Source organism: Nelumbo lutea, chromosome 5, assembly GCF_056320005.1.
Source record: "Nelumbo lutea isolate HS-2025 chromosome 5, American lotus-T2T, whole genome shotgun sequence".
NCBI lineage: Eukaryota > Viridiplantae > Streptophyta > Magnoliopsida > Proteales > Nelumbonaceae > Nelumbo > Nelumbo lutea.
In genome coordinates, this window is record NC_142688.1 from 37,426,383 (window position 1) to 37,447,232 (window position 20,850).

General features: G+C 37.2%; 3 protein-coding genes and 1 long non-coding RNA gene across 5 annotated transcripts; 2 read left to right on the top strand and 2 right to left on the bottom strand.

Annotated features, from left to right (window-relative positions):
- Positions 1–315: 315 nt before the first annotated feature.
- On the top strand, positions 316–3,305 carry LOC148851770 (uncharacterized). The gene is made up of 3 exons (XR_016099913.1): positions 316–1,357; positions 1,549–1,695; positions 2,096–3,305. It is a non-coding gene; the product is annotated as an uncharacterized LOC148851770 (long non-coding RNA).
- Positions 3,306–8,282: 4,977 nt separating this feature from the next.
- LOC148851771 (Pectin lyase-like superfamily protein) lies at positions 8,283–12,334 on the top strand. Of its 2 annotated transcripts, none has more exons than XM_088947696.1 (5): positions 8,283–9,080; positions 9,521–9,641; positions 10,451–10,625; positions 10,981–11,051; positions 11,198–12,334. In XM_088947696.1, the coding sequence occupies exons 1-5, from the start codon at positions 8,529–8,531 to the stop codon at positions 11,824–11,826; spliced, it is 1,548 nt and encodes a 515-aa protein (XP_088803822.1). In that variant the 5' UTR covers positions 8,283–8,528; the 3' UTR covers positions 11,827–12,334. The 2 variants fall into 2 exon arrangements, with proteins under 2 accessions (XP_088803822.1, XP_088803823.1); XM_088947697.1 differs by lacking the exon at positions 8,283–9,080 and adding an exon at positions 9,228–9,369.
- Positions 12,335–12,663: 329 nt separating this feature from the next.
- Positions 12,664–14,266, bottom strand: LOC148851772 (photosystem I reaction center subunit N, chloroplastic-like). Its single transcript, XM_088947698.1, has 3 exons — positions 13,393–14,266; positions 13,171–13,296; positions 12,664–13,079 (listed from the first exon to the last, which is right to left on the bottom strand). The coding sequence occupies exons 1-3, from the start codon at positions 13,690–13,692 to the stop codon at positions 12,990–12,992; spliced, it is 516 nt and encodes a 171-aa protein (XP_088803824.1). The 5' UTR covers positions 13,693–14,266; the 3' UTR covers positions 12,664–12,989.
- Positions 14,267–16,268: 2,002 nt separating this feature from the next.
- On the bottom strand, positions 16,269–17,104 carry LOC148851773 (basic blue protein-like). The gene is made up of 2 exons (XM_088947699.1): positions 16,710–17,104; positions 16,269–16,627 (listed from the first exon to the last, which is right to left on the bottom strand). Exons 1-2 carry the CDS (start codon positions 16,888–16,890, stop codon positions 16,428–16,430), a joined length of 381 nt encoding a protein of 126 aa, XP_088803825.1. The 5' UTR covers positions 16,891–17,104; the 3' UTR covers positions 16,269–16,427.
- Positions 17,105–20,850: the final 3,746 nt, after the last annotated feature.

Consider the following 20,850-nt stretch of genomic DNA (forward strand, 5'->3'; position numbering starts at 1 on the left):
CAAGGAAAAAAATGAGTAAATTGTTTGTTATATATTCAAAATCATATTGTTTTAATGCTTTAGTTGGAAAATTATCAAAAAGGGAATTGATCCTATTAAAAATTGCTTTTAGAGATTCATCCTATTTAGAACTCATTCCCTCCTTGATTTTAGAAATAAACAACTTTATCCTTTGCTTATACTACTATAAGAAAAATAGTCTAAGCCGGCGGTTTAGACCTGGGGTCTCAATGACCGCCACTATAGTGATATCTAAAGATGGGTTCGAGAACAGACGTGACGGTCTAAAAGAACAGACGCGGTAGTTTTAAAATTAAACCGGTCGAATAAAATCACGCAGCCGCAGGAAATCCAATTTTTTTTTCGCATGAATACAAAAGTTCTTCGATCCTAGGTTTTTGGCGAAGGTTCGAATGGGGAAGGAGAAGTAGCACCAAGCAGTTTCTCATTTGCTCGAGAGACGAGAGTTTCAAGCAGAGAGAGAAAGCGCGACGGAGATGGAGGGTTTTTTCTCTGACTGCTTTCATTTTAGTAAAACCCTAATTCAAGTCATGTTCGAGTGTTTCTAATCAGAGAGAGAGGGTTTTTTCACCGAGCAGTTTCTCATTTGCTCGAGAGACGAGAGTTTCAAGCAGAGAGAGAGAGAGACAGAGATGTAGGGTTTTTTATCCGAATTGGTCACTCAAGTTCTTGCCCACTTACGTGGCTTTTTTTTTTCAATCTGAACATCAGAGGAAATGGGTACAGAGCATGACCAATCAGTTCTTGCCCTGACAACCATTGTTGTCGTCGATGGTCAATCATGGCAGAACGGGCTACGCCCCGCCATCATCTTCCTCTGACGCCCCAGTTTGAGTCATGTTCGAGTGTTTCCAATCCACTCAACCGAATCAACCACTCAAGGGACTGCAACAACATCATTTTTTTTCTTCTGCGATCTACAAAGCACCACCAGCCGGTGACGACCTTTGTTTCCTACGACTGATCGCGAATCTTAGCTATTAGCAGTACAAGTAATAAATCTGGAGGAGATTTGTGTCATCCAAGTGCCTAAACTGATCCATATGACTTGAGCAAGGGTTTATCACAGATCTGAGACTGAATCATTTCTTTGAAAAAAAGGGATTTTCGAGCCGTGAAAGATCGGTCTGGTTTGCAACTTACTTAGCGGTTCAGGAAATATTTTCTAAAAATTAATACCCGAAGTGATCAATCATCCACCCCCGCACACCGTTTGGAGTTCTACTCTGAAAAGACCCAAATAAATTTGGGAGTTCTAATCGAAACAACCTCTAGAAGCGAGGCTCATTCAAGCATGAGGGATTGAAGCGAGAAATCCAATCATTGACCTAACTGGGTAATAGATATCTAATCTCTTGTTTTTTTTTTTTTTGTTTCTTCATCCACTTATAATTTATCATAATAGTTTTTTCCCCACTCTTTTATTTAATCTGCTACGTATCATTTTCGAAATCATTGATCAATTTTTATTCAAGTTAATTATTTACTACTATATCATTTATGAGGTGATGTTCAATCATTTGCAAGGATATGCATTGTTGGGAGACATCCAAACCAGTTGTCATATGCAAACTGTTGCTGCTATCTACGGGCCCTAACCTTTGTAGTTCTAAGAAGATATGAACCTAAATTTGATGTTGTATACGATAAACCAAAGAATTTGAGCGCAAACAGGTATGTTTTCCCCCTTTTACATTTATTTCTAGCACTTTTACTCACATGCATGAGCAGTTCAGAATTATTAACTTCAATTACATTTTGGTATGACCAGAATTTTTAGTGGACTGCCTTGTGTTTTGCATTTATCGTAAATAAGAAGCTAGTTCTTCAAGTGTTCAAGGCTTTAAGGTTGTTTTAGATATAATATTCTAGGATTTGTTTCTCTATATCTTCAAGCCTTAATTTGAGGAATCAAAAGATGATTTACCCTTCTTTTATTTAATAGTCTTGAATTGATCTGTTTTAGGTGGAGATTTGTATTTAGACATTGTGCAATTTGATAAGTCATATTGTATCAAAACTCTCTTGAACTAAGTATTTGTTCTCCAAATTTTTAACCACTTTAAACTTGAAGGTATTTGGTAGCAACAACGTAAGACCACTCAGAAACATACACTGCATCAAGTCATCAAACTGATTTTGGCTAGTCGTCAGGGAAACAACAGTTGGTTCAGTAAATGTTGTCTCGACAGGGAGAGGAGGAAGGGGGACATTCATGACGGGAAGGTTCACGGGCGCCATTGTTCGTGGCGTACTCAGGTTGGGAATCCCATCCACCGGAAGGGGGATGGTGAACTGTTCGATGCACACCACGGGGACTTGGAGTTGTTCCCCGGTGGCGTTCATCTCCGTGCCACGTCCGACATTGCTGGAAGAAGCCATGAGTGTTGGGGTTTCTTGGAAAAAAGGGGTTATGAGAGTTTTAGAGGGAGGCTTTTAGAAGTGTTTCCCACAGACGGCGCCAATTGATAGTACACAATCTAGCCGGTCCTAACTGTCGACGATCTTGCCTCGGGCCGGAGGAGAAGGTGCCTGAAACGGAGGATAAAGCGAGTAATCTCAAGGGCAGAACCCGATGAGAATGCTCCGAAGCTCAAGTTAATATTTCCTCAAAGGCAAGATAAAAAACCAGATGGTGCAAAGTTATCACATACTTCTCTTATTGGGGGGAAGGGTGCCTTTTATAACCACTTCACGCACTCATTCCCAAGCTCTTGCCAGGTCAGGTATGATTACTTCTGCGCTTCTGCCAATTCGGGATATGGATTCCTTTGGTGTCAGGTATGGTACGGTTGTTCAGTTCGGCGTCCTGGAGGCGAAGTGCTGGAGTGGTGTGCGATGTGAAGTTTTGAGTTCGGATAGAGGTGTGGCTCGAACTGCCCTAGGGCGAACCAGTTCGGGTTATTGCCCTTTGTACTCATCGTAAGGCCCGGGGTCAAAGGGAGAGTTCGGGCTCTTTGTGGAAAGTTCGGAGCGCTGGTTCCTCCTTTCGGAGCTCGCACCTTGAGCGTACTATCGTGCCGAGCTGTTGCCTTTGCCATGTGTTGAGTGGTTACGAGGTCGGATCAAATCTTCCTTCATTAGAAACAATGAAGGAATTCAAGAAATATTCCAAAGTTAAACATTCAAAAGGAACATTACCAATGGCTTGTATGGTTTATATGTCAATTGGATGTTGTATTTGAATAATTTGTTTTTTGGATTTTTTAATGTAATTAATCTTTAAATTACTAGATGTTTTAAATTACATTCTTTTATTTATCAAAGTTTTCATGTATAAATTATAGGATTTCATAGGTACATTAAGATGCTAAATCATTGGAAAAAGGCAGGTATAAAAAATGTTTAAATTAAGTAGGCATATAATTTTTTTCAAAAGAAAGGTCTATGCCGTCCATATCTGCCAGTTTAGCTATGAACAAGATGGGAAGTGGTGTCACACAGGACCTAAGGCGGCGATCAATGTCCGCCGGCTTACCCATTAATAAAACCAAAGGTGGCGGTTTAGACTGCCAGCTTAATCGGGTGAAGCCAATGGTCTAGAAAAACCGTCGCCTTAGAGAACTTTGAACCGCATCGAACCAAGGGAAAAGGCGGTGGTTTTTCCTACCTAAGCCGGCGATCCTAATCTAAGTCGGCACCCACTTATACGCGGTCGAATGACCACCGGCATAGGCCTAATCTAAGGCGGTTTTGCGACCGCCGCCTTAGACCATTTTTTCTTGTAATGCATACCTACATAATTCCAATTGATTTCGTACCATTGTTTTTACCTGAAATGACTTGGGTTGATCAATACAAATAGGTGAGAGGTGTATATTCTCACACCACGCATGGGCTCATTTCAACCAGACGATTAGTACCATTGCTGTTTTTATTAAAAGTCAATTTGACTTTCTACAAACAGCTTCCCATAAACATTTTTAAAGTAGGTGTGAATTATAATAAAAGTTGTATTCCAATTTGTATTGATCCACCCAAAAAACAGTTTCAGGTAGAAAAAGCAAAGGTACTAGCATAACCTTTAGGATCAGTTCGAAAGGTGTACAAATACAAATATATAAATTACATATAGACACAAAATAATATAAAATACAAGATTTTGTGCTCTATATATTTGTATTTGCATTTCTTCTAAATGGTGTATTTAATCTTATATTTTAAATCTTATATTTACTCTTTCCAAATTGAGCTTCAATGGTTTTGTAGCTATCCCCTCGCCAGAATAGTTCATTTTGATGTGGGTGCGTTTTAGGAACATTTGCAAATGCCCATTATAAATGAAGTGGGAGCCCTATAAGATGCACTAATTGTTGCCCCCATTTAATATGCAAAGCTTGCAAATTGAGATAGATTCTGTGATTTTTCCATATATGTTATTCAATGAGAACCAAATATGTTCCGGTTCTTGTTTAATTGCTCAATATTCAACCTTCTAATCAGCACCCTCCACCCTACTCACCCGACAATGAAATATAAAAAAAGGGAAAGAAATAGTTTAGAAGACTTAAACTACGTACATAAATCTCCTCTTTACTTGGCTATGATTTTCTTTGACCTGCAACTTTCATATAATGTTTGAGGGAGGGAAAAATCTATAATATCGGAACAGCTTTGACCAATCAAAGCACCCCATAAATTTTGATGATCACCTTTCTTATGATACTAGAATTGATTGGCTGTAATTTTTTCTGGTATCATATTTTTCCAGAAAACCTGGGACGCAGATGCTCTTGTTCTTGTTAAACCCTACTGGAGGAGAATTATGAACCTCCTTGGTAAATTATTCTTATCATTGGGAACTGCAGGATGCTTCTTTTAAATTCTCCTATTGCTGAGTCAGCATGTTGTGCGTTCAAACAATGGGGGCCAACTTTTGCTGATGTGGCAACAAAAACAACTGCTACATCAGGAAAAAAAATATAATTTTGTTGATGGGGCAACATATTTTCCAAACAAAACTAATGATGTCGTCGAACACCCTGAAATGACTAAAAAAATTGCTAAATTTGCTGTTTCTAGTGACCTCTGCCATACTGTATTCTGATATGTATTCTGAGCAGCATGATTTTTTTTTGGTATTCCGGAGACATGCACCATTAATAATTTCTCCCTTGACCCCTTTTCCCCAAATTGTTAAGTGTGATATTCGATTCTGTGTCTACACTGGAACAAACCAATTAATACACCAACGAGCCAGCCCTCGTTGATTCTGAGCAGCATGAATGAAATACTATCTTTTGGCCTAAAATAATTCCGTCTTTTTTTCTTACACTACTTAAATTGATTTTAATTTAACTTGTAAGCATATATGCTGCATGTGAGAAATTTTTCTTCATATTAATTATTTGAATTTTAGATATATCACAGTTAAGATAGAAATTGAAAATTAACAAAAATAACAATATGATTAAAAATATACCTGCCATGTCATCGGAGGCTTATGTGGCTGCTTTCAACATGGGACTCTTAATCCATGTTGGACATAGTAAAAAGCTTATACTGAAATTTTCCTTTAATGTTGGGTGATTGGAAAAAAAAAATGTTTTACTTTCTCTCTCTCTCTCTCTCTCTCTTTCAATCTCCCTCGCAGTTATCTTTATCTACTCAACGACTATGTGATTTCAAAATAAATAAAAAAGGTTTTTGGTTTCTGTATTTATATTTTCTATATCAATTTCTCTCATTCTCTCTCTACTTATTGTTCTTCCTCAATCTTTCTCATTCTCTTTTTCAGTCAATCTCTCATTCTCCCTTAATTTCTATCATCCTCCCTCTGTTTCTCTCCAGTTCCCTCTCTCATTTTTTTTTATTATTTTCTTACACATTTATATGGTATTAATCAGATTTTATAAAAGAACATAAGACCAACTTGGTATGGTTAAAAAATTATTACACCAATTTGATTAAAATTCATAAGAAGCTCTTGGCTATGAAATTATACCAACTGGAGAACGATAGAGATTGAGGGAGAAGGAAATATTGGCTAAGAGAGAGAGTGGGGGAGAATAAGAAAGATTAAGGGTGAACAATTGAGAGAGAGAGAGAGAGGTTTTGATTTGACTACATATCGAAGCTGAGGGAGTGGGAGATCAAAAGATGAATTTGACAGTGAGAGAGAAGGAAGGGAGATCGAGAGGCAAAGGGAATGGGAGAGAAATTAAAAACCTATTTTTGGTATAGGTTTTTTGTTGTGTCCAACATGGACTAGGAATTCTATGTTGGTAACAGCCACATAAGCCTCTGATGACATGGTGGGGGGTTTTTATAATTTGAAATCTAGAACTGATTGTTAGAGTTTGTTGGTTTCTAGACCAACTTGCAACCTAATTTTAAATGTACAACCGACTTTGACTATAAATTTTCCTTTAAATTATATATTTCATTTACATTGTATAAAATATTTTTACTTATAACACTTAATTTTTGTTTGTCTATGGTATCATTTGACTCAAACCACTAACCCACCATCTAAAAATAAAAATTGTTTGATTTCTAGGTTGACATTAAATTTTGTATTACATTTCCATCATTGATGAAATTATTTCTTATGTATAAAACTTATTTATATTCAATATAGTGAATGCACAATATTATAGATGTACTCAATATTTTATTTTTTATAAATATATAACATTAGATATGCGCCCAAAAATTTACTTGTCTTTTTTCTTTTATTTTTGTGATTTTTTATATTTTTTATTATTAAAAATTTTATTATTTGACTATGACATCATTTCATTCTAGGTAGATTTTGAATTTGGCATTCCATTTTCATCATTAATAAAAAAATACTTCTTACATTTCATAGTTATTTGTTTTAATTTTTATTATTTAATTATGGCAATATTTATTAATCCATTTGTCCCCAAATGGTCAATTTGCTTACCCACCTCGGGAGGGAAGAAAATTGTTTTGTTTTCAAATTACTTTTCAAAATATTTATTTTATACTGTTAAAATTAATGTTGTGGATTTAATTACAAGAATTTAATGATGAGAAAAATATATTTTAAATATAGGATTTAATGAGAAAGAATAAGAAAATATTTTTATTTCCAATTGGTTTTAAATTTTACATTCCATTTTCATCATTAATAAAAACATTTCTTATTTTTCATACTTATTATTGTTTAATATGCATGTTAAAAATGTTCCAAATTTTTTAATTTCTATTTTTTATTTTATCTATTTTTTTATTTTTTTACTTAATCGTGGCAACATGGATTAACCCATTTGACCCAAAATAATTTAATTTCTTACCACCACCTAGTTGAAAACACTATTTTTGCTAAATAGATTTTAAAAATATAAACTTTTATATTATTGAAATTATTAATTTATTACGGATTTAAATAATATAACTTAATGATGAGAATAAATAAAAATGACTTAAATATATGATTCAATGAACATGAATGCAAGTTAATAACTTAAATGTTGGATTTAATAAAAGGATAGAATGCATTGAATATCTTTAAATTACCTCATTTCAATTCATTTAATATCAAGAACTGATTACCCTATTTGTCCTCATTTTATATCATTAAATTTAAATATAAAAGAGTAAATTTTGTCTTTAAAAAATTCCAGAAATATTATTAAGTCCATTCCATACTTTTTAAAATAGTATTTATACTATTTCCAAACTGAGCCAAACAAACAAAATGAACGAACGAAGCTTCTTTAATACATTAAAATTAAAATATTTATAAAAATCCTTTATTATGCGTGTCGGATCCATGCATCATGCACATTAATTGGTAAGGTCTTCGTAAACGGTTGCATCCATAAACTATATATATTTTGGTAGAAGCTCTAACAAAAAAAAAATAAAATAAAATAAATACTGTTTTTAGGTCTTGTTTGGTTGACTTTATGTGAACAGCCTGTTCAGTAACAGTTGTACTTTGGAAAAATACTTTTTAAACCCAATTTCATAAGAAAGCTTTCGTTGTTCCGTGCACGTTCAGTACCTTGCTTTTTAAGTGATCCCATCAAGGAAGAGCTTTTCCCAGCCGTTGGATTGGCGTCAGATGGGGTTCCTGCTCTGGTTTTTTAAAGGACCCACCTGTGGAGAAATGATCAAGGATCGGACGGCCAGATCAATTAGCAGATAGTACGTGTCATAGATCCACATGATTGGTACAAAAATCTAAAAACAAATAAAGATGATTATTTTAATTATAATAAAAATAAGAAAAAACCCGTGAAGAGCGGAATGTAGTTTTAAACTTTTAATTACACGCGCATTGAAAAGGAGCTGAGTCGTCCCCACCGAACCGGACGGATCACGCTTTCGTTGTCTCCCGATTCCCGAATGCTTGCTTCCCTCTTCTCTTGAACTCCCATGACCATGAAGCCTCAAGGTAATCAATTTCTACTATAAAACGCCCATATGCGCAATGCGCACAAACCCCCACTCACGCCTCCATTCACGTCCCCTTCTTACCCGAATTTTGACGTGTACATCCACAATCTCCTACTGCGTACTACGCACCTCCGCGTATGCTAAAAAACCTTCTCGGCTTCTCCCCCTCGTTACGCGATCCCATACACCTATCCTTCTTCTTCATCTTCTTCTTCTTCTTCTCTGTTTTTTCTTTTCTCCTTTCCTCCATGATGAATGTAGAAAAACCCTTGTTTCTGAACATTTGGGGTGGTTTTAGGAGACCTTCATGGCCGGTTTTGCTACTGGTAACGACGGTTATAGCGGTTTCTTGGCTTCAGATAACCACAAAATCTGTCTTACCAATACGGATGATTTTGGGTTCTGAGAAAATCGGTTTTCCGGAGGACCCACGAAGCTGTTCTGGGTTTTTCCGAGAAGGACCGCCGAGAAAGGTTGTGAGGTCGATAACAGATTTCGGAGGTGTTGGTGATGGTCTAACGTCGAATACAAAAGCGTTTCAGAGGGCGATACGATACTTGAAGCGTTTTGGAGATAAAGGAGGTTCCAAGCTCATCGTTCCAAGAGGAAGGTGGCTTACTGGAAGCTTCAATCTAACCAGTAATTTCACGCTTTTTCTTGAAGAGGACGCTATTATTCTTGGTTCTCAGGTATGGAAATTTTCAGATTTTTAATTTTTTTTGTTCAAATTTCTATTGGTATTAAAGGGTGAAAGCTTGACTAAATGATCTTTTCCGTTCTTTCCTCTGTGAATTCGTATTGGATTTTCATGAGTGAATCATGTTAGTATACGTTTGACCTGAAACGTTAACGTATGATGGCCGGAGAAGAAAGGCTGACAGCGGGAGAATGTCAGCCGCTTCACCATGAGCTACCAAATCAACGGTTATGGCTCTTTTGATGTAACGAACAATGGAACAGTACATTCCTGATTTCCTGGTTTGCTCTGCTGAGCTTCTTTTGTCAATCTAATTACTGGGTGATATGATAGAAGCCATTGAAGAAAACAACAATGTTCTCTTTTTCTTGCAGAGAATTCAGATATGCTTTGTTAACTGAACAGTAATCATTTGTTTTATTGTTTAAATAGAATACAGAGGAATGGCCCGTGATAGAGCCATTGCCATCCTATGGAAGAGGAAGGGAGAGACTGGGAGGGAGACACATTAGCCTCATTCATGGAGATGGTCTCACTAACGTTGTCATTACTGGTACATCTCCTATAGTAACTATCTATTTTTTTTTTTAGTATTTCTTGCATTCATTTCTCTGTGCAAAAAATAGTTTTTTTATGTTCTTTGATCATGATTCTTCAAACCCTAATGGTTGTTGCCTGTTATATTAATCTTTATGTGTTGGTCATGTGAACCTTTAGATTCATTGAATCCCTTTTTTAAATAGGGATTGAAATTTTGATCCGACCCACCGTTGTCCAGCTCTGTCCGAGTTAATGTTGGCTAAACCGTAGTCCCACCTGGTTTGAGTTTGGGTTGAATCTCAGTGTACGTACCGAGTACGGAGTTACTCATCCCGGTTTTTTCAAGAACAGGGTCGACCAGTACTAAACCAGTCCAACTTCGGGCTATTCTACAAATGGACTTCCAACACAGACACTAGACACAGTTCTGCGTTTATCCAGTTGATCACTCGCTATGATTACACCCACTAGCAAATTCTTACGTGGTCCAGATAATCATGTAAGGTGTGTATCACCATTTGCTCAATTATGTCAAATAGCCAGCTTGTTAGATGATTAGCATTCTCTTCTAGATGGACACATCAATGGGTAGGACTCTCTAGTCTCTACCAAGCTCATACCCATGTGAGATCATCCAGGGGGTAGGTCCCACCATTACCATTTGATTGGTGACACCTACGGTTATCTTCCTTGAACAGAAGCTCAAAATGTGTACAGATTACAGATTAATTAAGTTGCTGTGCATTAATTAACTTGGTTCTTTTGGTTCTGGACTTAATATTGATTTTAATATTTATGGGTGCTTAATTTGGTCTGTCACAGGACAAAATGGGACAATTGATGGTCAGGGGAAGATGTGGTGGGACATGTGGTGGAACAGATCACTTGTGTACACTAGGGGTCACCTGCTTGAACTCATGAACTCTCACAACATTCTCATTTCCAACCTCACTTTCCTGAATTCTCCCTTCTGGACTATCCATCCTGTTTACTGCAGGTATGACTTCCCTTGTCTCTAATTCGCCAATCAATCAAAACTAAACAATGGGATTAAATAAATAAAATATCCATATTGATGGTTAAATCTTGGGCCTGTGGGAGGTGTAACAATGGAGGTGTGATTTATTGTAAGCTGCTGGAGCCTTTATGATCACAGCCTCAGTGATGCCAGCGATGCCTTTTGCATCATGGCAGAACAGTACATTCACATGGGATGTGAGCTTTCCTGAACGTGCCCTCTTTATAAAAACTAGGATGAATGATTTCTTGATACATGCGGTTGCTCCTCCAACTAGCTTTCTAAGTTATTTGGAAGTCTGAACTAATTGATTTCTAATTGCGTCATGTTTCAGTAATGTTGTCATCAAAGGAATGACTATTCTGGCTCCCCTAAACGCCCCAAATACAGATGGTATAGACCCAGGTATGCTTGCTGTTTCTTTCAACAAAGCATTTATGGTTGATTAAAAATGTACGTTAAGTGTTTGGAAGGAGAGACTACCCTCAAGCTAATCCACCATTTTCAATCTTCATTCATATGCTGATCTATTCTGCAATTAATTAATTCAGACTCAAGCAAAAATGTGTGCATTGAAGACTGTTACATTGAGAGTGGAGATGATCTTGTGGCAGTGAAGAGTGGATGGGACCAATATGGAATCGCCATGGCCTGTCCAAGCATGAACATTATAGTGAGGAAGGTGTCAGGTACAACTCCAACATGCTCTGGAGTAGGAATTGGTAGTGAGATGTCTGGTGGAATATCAGGTGTACTTGTGGAAGAGCTCCATGTCCGAGACTCAGCAGCCGGGGTGCGTGTGAAGACTGATAAGGGAAGAGGAGGATACATACGCAATATCACCATAACTAACATAACCATGGAAAGGGTGAAGGTACCCATAAGGTTCAGCAGAGGTTCTAATGATCACCCTGATAAGGGATGGGACCCCAATGCACTTCCTTCAGTAAAAGACATTTACATAAGTAATGTTGTTAGTGTCAACACAGGAAAAGCACCAGTTCTACAGGGTATTGAGAATGCACTATTTGAAAGGATATGTTTGAGAAATATTAGTCTATTGGGATTAGCTCCTTCAGAAACATGGCATTGTGAATACATCACAGGTGATGTTGTTGAGGTATTTCCAATACCATGCCTGCAGCTTCAGAACAACTCATTCAGCTGTCCAAAGTTTTGACCTTCAGGGCAACATGTACGAGTGATCATGGTGAGAGATTTAAGAGGCTTGGGTTTAATTGGATAGTCCAATGGAACTTTCATCCAGAACCTGGACACAACTCCCAACAGACCAAGTTTGATGGTGATCCCTGCTCGAGCATGATCAGATTGAGTTGATGCAAACATGTGCAGGTTGCATGACAAGGTTGATAAATTGGATTGTAATGCTGTGGAGAATTATTCACGCACCTAAAAGTTCAACTTTCAGTGTCAAACTTTGGTATGTCTGGCTAATTTCATTCTGGATTGAATTGGGTGGATGCGGAGTATACCTATTGATAAGCCAGAGCTTAGACAAGAAAAACAATCCTCATTGTTTTCGTTTTTTGTTTTTTGTTTTTTTTTTTTTTTATTGTGTATCAATATCAAATTTTTTCGGGTATATTTGACATTCATCAGTTTCTATACAGAGAATTGTAAATTGTACAGAGGAACTATAAATTAAATTTATATAAGGGTTCTTTTTTTTTTACTTTTTACAATTGATCGATGCTGATGCCAGAATTGTAAGCAGAGTAATGGAACAGAACCGAAAATCAAATAAGCCCTTTTTGTATTTTTGATGTTTCCTTGGTATTTAAGTCTTATTTCGCCAACCATTTTATGATTAATCACAAGAGAAGACACATATATCGGATAATGTCCTACAAGCCTTGAATGTAGGACGCTGACCAACAAACGAGGAGGTATGAGGCAGACTATGTCATCTGCAACTCTTATGGCGTTGATCGTTTACCTACACACACAGAGCAAGAAACAAGTACAGAAGAAAGGAGAAGACATCTAACATAACCTATTTGTAGAGAGCCTTATACCACTGTACTAATATAAAATGGTTAAACAGTTGAGGTGGAAATGCTTAGCATCTGGCATAGGAAAGTATACATTTTCTCTTCAAAAATAATGGATCAATCATAAGCAGGCCACTTCCTCTGTCTCCATCCACATTCCCAGTCCCAGTAATTCTTTTTGGGTAATTAACAGAAAACAAGAAACAATTGGAACATGAACGAGAAAACAGAGGATTACAGAACAATTGGACGAAAGGGTTTCCCAGTGGAAAATTTAATAGGAATCATTTAAATACAGGTTGGGTAGGGTAGAGCTGCCTCTTCCAGTCTTTCACCATTTCCAGAAGACATTAGAACCACACTTGTATTTGTCCTTTCCTTCACATTCCAGCTCCAAATCATCACTAATGAAAGGCACTTTCTGCACACCAAACGGCACAAATCAGAACCAAACATACTAAAAATCCAGCTGGGGTTACTGAGAACACAGGCCTAGAAAGCATCAAACAAACCTTTTGCTTGGCGAGATCCTGGCAGCCCGTGAAGTTCTCTGGGAATTTGCAAGTGCCAAACTCTACTGTGTATGCACGGGCAAAGTTTGCTCCGCTTGTGGCCAACCTCTTCTTGTCATTTAGTTCCTGTACGCACCATTGATGTCTAGAAGTAAGTTTCATTGTTGCGGAGATATAGATATGATGATTATAAGAGATGTAGCGTCAACAATATCAACTGACCTTGTTTGCTTTGCTCCTCTCGAGGTACTCTTCAATGATCCCTGCATTGGCGGAAGACGTAGAGGCAGCAGTTGCGAAAAGAGCACCGGCTAGGCAAAGAAGTGCAGCTCTACGTCCCTCGCTCCCTCCCTCTACCTTTGACTCGGAAACTTTAGCTTGTTGGGCCTTGATCAACCTGGGAGCTGATGCAACTGGGGTTGCAATAGACGGCATAGCTGCAAGCTTCCAATTGGCATCGGATGATGCCGTGCCGGAGATGGCATAGTTGCAAGCTAACACACTGGAGTTCATGGCTGCCATTGCTTCTTCAATCAACTATGAGGACAAGAGAGAATTCAGTCCAATTGACTGAGCAGAATGAGGTCGAGGATGGTTGTTAATGGTGGTTTGTCTTTGTTTTGTTTATAGATTTCGTGATGATGTGGAGTGGAGGAGATTATGTGCAATAGAAGGTTGTGGTGGGAGTGTGGATAAGGTGAGATTTCCTCACGCCCATTGGAAGCTTAATTTTGTATTGGGTCCCCACATTCAATTTTTGTGGTGGTGGGTGTCTTTGAGACCGATCGAATCTTCCGCTTGTTCCAGCTTCCTATTCCTTCCACCAAGCTAGTAAAATCCCGTAAGGGGTCCTCCTGTGATCGGATCCATTAGATGAAGGCATGAAAGTAAACCATTTCTTCTGATTATATCCTCTGGACTCTATAGGCTTTCGGTAGACCACTTAGAGGTACCAAAGGAGTCTCCCTAACTTATGGCCCCTATTCTGTTAGCCATAACTGCTGATAAAAATGGTAAATAAACCAAGAAGAGATTCCTTGCCTAAGGTGGAAAAAAGGAGATAAGTGATGCCTGTGCTCCATTCCTGAAGGGGTTCAAGTCAGGTTACTTGAGATGAATAATTTAAACTACATTGGGCTTGGTTACTATGGTTTAAGCCCATTGAAAATTTAATAAATTATCAGCCCAACCTGATCCAAGTTGCACGGTTGCACCCTAATACGCAATTTTATTTGGTCTCGTATCTGCTATTTACAATAACGCTACCCACACCCACCCCACAAGACACTGCAGCCAAACATCTCCCGAGTCCCGAACTTGTATGTCGTCATGGATGGATGGTGTTCTTGTGAGTAGCAGATCCGAGCTGGTCTCTAAGTCCTTCCCTATCCTATATTTATGGAAAAAAAATTCAGCCCATAATACCTTGCTAAATGTGCAAAATAACCCCGATTCAAGGAAAAAAAAATACAAAAGTTTTCTCCAAATTGAATATTCACCAGTTTGGGAGCTATCCAGTATCCTTTCTCATTTCGGGTTCATGTAGGAAAGCTCCTTAACTAGACCCAAAACTATTGAAATGGGGAGTTCCTCTCTGCACAACCTAACCTAATTCTGCCTCATGGAGGAATGATTTGGTGGATTCAAATGAACAACCATGTGGAAAACCCTTTTGATTGGCCAGATGTTCAACCCGCAGGTGTCATTAATTACATCAACCCTATGGCCCACCTGCATTTGTAATTTTTTCAGGGTTCAACTATGATATCCGAAAGACATGATATCTAAAAAAAATTTATAACCAACCAACCTTCGATTTGGTACCTCTAATAGGTATTTATTAAAATTCAGGAGGAGTTTTGATTGATCAAAGCATTTCTGGCATCATAAATTTGTCAACAAGTATTAACCATTAAATATATAAAATTTGTTGAGAAAGGACCTTTTAGTTGCATGTTTTATATTAATTAATTAAAAGGATCCGACTATGAAAAGACATGATACTAAACTTATAATTTATGTGGGTTTTCACCAAAATTCACGAGGTTGATTGTTAAAGCCTTTTTGGTATGATGTTCTTTCCAGAATTCCAGCATCATAGATTTTAATAAGTTAAATCTATTCATAGGGTTACGTTGTGGTTTAAGGCTCCATGTTGATTTGAAAAAAATTAGAAAGACAGACATGTAAAGGCCTTTTGAGCTTTCAATTACCCACTATAATACATATTGAAGTGGGTGCACTAAGGTGCTTATTGCAAATTTTAGAGGTGGATTTGAGGTGAGTCGAGCTAAATAGTACGAGGCTTGAGTTTGGTTCAAGACTATTTTACAAGGCTCGAGTTCAAGCTCAATTTGAGTTAGAACCTTGAGTTTAGGCTTGGCTTGAGTCAAAAATTCATAAGCTCAAGCTCAGCTTGGCTCAAGCTTTATTTTGAGGAAAATGTTTTATAAAAATAAAAATATTATATAAATATTTTTTTATTTGACATTTAAAAAATTAAGAATTATAATAATTATATATTATATATTATTTTCTATAATTTTATATATATATATATATATATATATATGTATATTATAAGTATGAGCCGAATTCTACTAGACTCAAACTCAGCTTGAACTTCAGTTATAATCGAACTGAACCGAGCTTTTCACCTGTCGAGCTCGAACAACTCATGAAAAGCTCAACTTGTTGCCACCCATTTTTGCAATACCCATTTACCCACAGTAGAGAACTACAATGATCATTTTGTCTCACTCATTGTCCTATGGAAAGAGAGCGCTCGGGTCTACGTCCCATGCTGATTCCTGACCCACTCAAGTTGCACGGCCATCCGAAAGACACCAACGTCCAAACAGAGAGTAGCGTTTTGGAGTGGGTCTTCTTGGGAAGTGCAAACCCAGCTAGAGTCCCAGACTCTAATATGCATTAATAGCCTGAACTTGGGAAAAACTAGATTGGTTTTTCCAGGTATGTTTGAGGGATATCTGGTCCAGAATGCCAAGCAATATAGGGACATAAGAATAAGAAACTTGATAAATATACGGTAAGATTTGACGATATTTCTAAACTAGATTGGTTTAGAAGCCACTCTCTACTGTCACACAAAAGCTTATATTTCCAAATCCAAATCCATCTATTACAGTAAGATTTGACGATATTATATTATACTAGCTACTTTATTTTCTGCTATATAATTATACGGTATGCTGCTTCTCTAAGAGAACTAGTAGTACTGCTCAAAGCTGATTGGATCAAGCAGCGGTGACGGCAATCTTCATTCCAGCCTGACAGTGGCCGGCAATGGTGCAGATGAAGTAGTTCTGTCCCCTAGCCAGTTTGATCTGGTCGTTCCCCGTTGTCAACACTCTAGCACCTCTTGGGGTGGTGCAACTGTTGTAGCCATTTCTGTCTACTGCAACTACGTTGTGGATCGCTGGGCTGTACCTGAAAACTGCAACACACAACATAAACACAAAGAAACAATAAAATTTATTTGCATCATCATCATCATCAATGTCGTAAGATGTCCTTACCAAGTACATCACCAGCCCGAAAACTCTTCCCATTAGGCCAGGCAGCGGTGTTAAATGTCCATCCACCAGCATCCCCGACCATGAAGGTTGCGGCATGGACCATCTCACAGTGAACAAGCAGGCAGAGTAGTGTGAGCCCAAGGATCACTACTGCAGATGCATTGCCTCTTCCCTGAGCCATCTTTAGTAGCTCTTCCAACAATCAGCAACAACAACACACCGATCGATAGCTACCAAGAAGAAGATCAAGAAAGCTGGGAGATGATTCAAGCAGGAATGGAGCTAAGGCTTGTTATTATAGGGGTTTGTATGGGAGAAAACAACTGATGGGAAGGGGAGGGGGTCCCATATGTTGAAAATGAGGTCAGGCCAAAGTCACGATAAAGGCTAGGTTTGGAAGGGGTGAGGCTCATTAAAATGGGCTAATAACAACAATCCACAATGGCCATTACGTTGGACGTAAGTCTGGTCTTATCTCTATCTGACACCAAGATTTTCTTAAGAGGTTGGGTGGGAGACTGGAACCTTGGAGAGGTGTTGTATCCAAGAACTAACTAAACAATAACTGTGTTGATGAGTACCCATTCCCATTCCATTAATTGTGCTTGATTTTGATTGGCAACGGGCTTTTAAAATATTCCTCGCTCCGATCCCGATTTTCGTAAAAATTTAGCCTCCATATGAAACGGGTTTCACATCCGAATCCCCTAATTTTTAATTAAAAATCTGTTTTTAATAAAATATTTAAAATTTAAAAATTAAAATATAAATAATATTTTAAATAATATATATATATATAATCCAGATAGGGACAGGGTACCTATACCCTGCATTAATTGAGCTTGGGACCCACTAAATAATTTATTCATATAAGAAAATGAACCATTTAGTTAAGTCACTTCAGTTGTTATCCAATCGCCCCTAAGCCTGAAATTAACTTAGCCAGCAACAGGGAAAAAAATATTAGGATTGACATATCAATTTAGAAGAAATGCTGGGTAATACTATAAGGTGGACCCATCATATGTAATAAGTAAATCTCTAACTAAGAGAGCCTATTCTGAAGGGTTTCTTCATTGGAGCTACAATGACTTTTTCTTTTTCTTTTTTTTTTTTTTAAGCGGAGGACAGATTTATTGATTCAAGAACTGCATCTCATCCAATACAAGAGATCACCTGACAAACTCAGGTGGAGATTACCAGACCATAGAAATTTTATGCCTAAAGGCATATTTAGCTAGCTCGAGAGCTAATCTATTACAGGATCGAGATGTGAAATGGAAACTTGGAGATGAGAAATTTGAAATCAAGTGCCTGCACTCAAGTATAATTGCATGAAGCCTCCAAGGTAGATCTGTGTTTGAAGGAAAGGAAACGTCAAACATCAGGTCCGAATGCACTTACGAAAAAGTCGTCATTTTTTACACTAGGCATTTTGAATTCATTGGCCAATCACGATATGACACATCAGCTTGACAGATGATGATAGAACTTTAGACATTTTCTATCGAGGTGAAAAACGCTTCCATTTACGTCAATAATTCAATACTGTTTCCTCGTTGTTAGGTAGAAGACAACTTACTTATTTTTGGATTCACAAGCAAACGGTTACAAATATCACGAGTCAAGTTGCTGATAAATCAATTGGCCTTTGTGTCACCGACAAGGCGACAACATAGGATTGGGTTGGGTTAGAAGTTTTTGTTCGGAGCCCATGTACAACCTAAGCCCAACCTAGCCTATATTTGGGATCAATATGAAGCCTATGTCATTCTCATTGTCATTGCCTTTTTTTTTCTTTTTTTTTATCAAGTGCTGAAATGAGGTAAGTATGAGATACAGAGATAGGATCCTATTTCTAGCTAATCTATAGCATTATACTGCTCGGATCTACAATGAGGAGAAGAAAGGAAAGGACCTCTGGATTCCGGTGACCTGCAACCTGACCCCAGAGTTCGTTTTTAGGGTGGAATCTCCGGCATTCAAGTCACTGGGAGATGTTCCCAATATACGGTTGATATGTGCTGTTGGGTTTCCATGGGCACGCTCTGTGGGGCACAGATGGGAATTCGGTTGAGGGAGTAACTACTAAAATAGGTGATCAGTTTGGAATTTCCAATCTGATCTGATAAAACATCATTCGAAATTTAAATCCAAATTAGACCCACTTAGCCTAACAAGAGAAACAAACAGAACAGAAAATTACAGCAAATAAAAAAAGAAAAAAAAAAAAAAACAGAACCAAACAAACTACGGAGGCTGAAAATCAACGCAAACCACAACCTCAGCACCAACATCAAAACAGAGAAACACCAACGCAATCCCCCAAAAATGCAGACATCCCTGAGCTTCCTTTAGCAGCAAGTTCATGAACTGCATCATTAGAGTACGACTAACAAACACTAACCTAAAATCCAGCTGCTCAACTAGACTATACAGATCTTGCAGCAAAGGCTAAACACCACGCGAACAGCCAAATGATTTCTGATTCAAAGAATTAACTAAATTAAGAGAATCACAATGTATTACAAGTTTTTTCACTCTCAGGATTAATGCAGTAAACCAACAATCTAAAATAGCCAAGACCTTAGCATATTCAACAGACTTGGCCTTACAAGGCCCACATTTTGCAAACAGAAAAGAATCTGAAACATCCTTAACCCAGAAACCATAACCACTGAAATTCATTTCTTGAAGATCTGAAATCAAACGATTCGATTTGGTTAATGCCCCAGTTCTTATGTTGCTCAGTTTGGTTGATCTTGTGTTGTGTTTGGTTGCAGTACAAATTTTATTTGCATTGGTGTAAATACATGAGTGCAAAAAGGGTTGAGTGTAAATTTTGGTCTACTTTTGTTTCAGATTTTTATTGTATTATTTATTTGTGAGAAGTAAAATGAAGTGACCTTCACTTCAAATAAAAGAGAATAGAGGAAAGAGGGGGATTAGTAGGATGCAGGATGATGTGGTCCCCACTTTATATTGAAAAAGAATTGAGGTGGTGAAAATAGTCTTTTGAGATGTTTTTCTTTTCCTTTTTGATAAATTGTGAGATTCAAAAATTTCATTGCCGTTGAGTACAAAAGAGGTAAAAAGAACAAATTGTGTATAAAGTAGGAGTGCAAATCATAATTATAGATAAATAAAACCAAAATTGAACCAGGTATAAATTTTGCACCTGATCAAGATTTGCAATGCAACTTTAAGCTGTATTTGTTTGTAGTATAAATTTAATTTTCACTGGTGTAAATGCATAGGAATGCGCATAGATTGAGCGTAATTTCTACTTTTCATGTGGCCCCCATCTTACATGAAAGAGAATGAAGTGTGAGAGAAAAAGCATGATGATGTGGTCCCTATTTTACATGAGAGAGAATTGAGACAGGAGGAAGATGGTACAAATCAACTTTTGGATAGAAATTTTCACGAAGTGAACTAAAACAGAAAGTAAAAATTTTATATTAGATAAGAGTGCAAATCATAGTCTAAGTACAAAATTTGCATTCAATTCAGATTTTGCATTGCAAACAAATAGAGGCTTAGTAAAAATCAATTATGTGGAAAAAATATTTTCACCCATAAATGTAATTATTCTCAACTTCGGCTGCCTTTGGAAACAATGCAAATATGTGTGATTGCAAATATGTAGAGTGTAAAATGGTTCATATAAATTGTAAAATTGGATTAGTTTTGCACTAATCAATTTATCTTTTTACAAACGGATTTTTAGCTGTAATGGAGGCAAGCATGAATTTTAATAAAGCATATGCTTTTTTTTTTTTTTTTTATCAAAAGCCCACTTGAATGCAAATTTACTTCTTTTTTATTGATGTGCTTTTATATCTTATTATCAATGTAAATATGTATTGGTCTGTCATTTATCAATGCATAAATGTAATGTTTCCAAAAACACGCAAAAGTGAACCAGAGTACAAATTTACCCTGAAACGGGATTATGAGCTGATTATAAGTGATGAATGACAATAGCAAAGGACTCAAGATTGGTAAAAATCTTTATAGTTCAACTCATGTGTTGAAGTGTGCTATTTTATTGTAGAAACTTGTTGGGTGTTATATAATAGATTAGATGTATTTCTTCACAAGTATTACTTCCCCTTAAATCACTGATACAAATAACAGC

Excerpts from the sequence above, each read along its gene's own strand:
- LOC148851771 (XM_088947696.1), top strand. The coding sequence starts at position 8,529 with ATGCTAAAAAACCTTCTCGGCTTCTCCCCCTCGTTACGCGATCCCATA. Across the intron at positions 9,081-9,520 it reads CTATTATTCTTGGTTCTCAG|AATACAGAGGAATGGCCCGT; the intron begins GTATGGAAATTT and ends TTGTTTAAATAG. Across the intron at positions 9,642-10,450 it reads CACTAACGTTGTCATTACTG|GACAAAATGGGACAATTGAT; the intron begins GTACATCTCCTA and ends GGTCTGTCACAG.
- LOC148851772 (XM_088947698.1), bottom strand. The coding sequence starts at position 13,692 with ATGGCAGCCATGAACTCCAGTGTGTTAGCTTGCAACTATGCCATCTCC. Across the intron at positions 13,297-13,392 it reads AGAGGAGCAAAGCAAACAAG|GAACTAAATGACAAGAAGAG; the intron begins GTCAGTTGATAT and ends TGGTGCGTACAG. Across the intron at positions 13,080-13,170 it reads AGGATCTCGCCAAGCAAAAG|AAAGTGCCTTTCATTAGTGA; the intron begins GTTTGTTTGATG and ends TTTGGTGTGCAG.
- LOC148851773 (XM_088947699.1), bottom strand. The coding sequence starts at position 16,890 with ATGGCTCAGGGAAGAGGCAATGCATCTGCAGTAGTGATCCTTGGGCTC. Across the intron at positions 16,628-16,709 it reads TCGGGCTGGTGATGTACTTG|TTTTCAGGTACAGCCCAGCG; the intron begins GTAAGGACATCT and ends TGTGTGTTGCAG.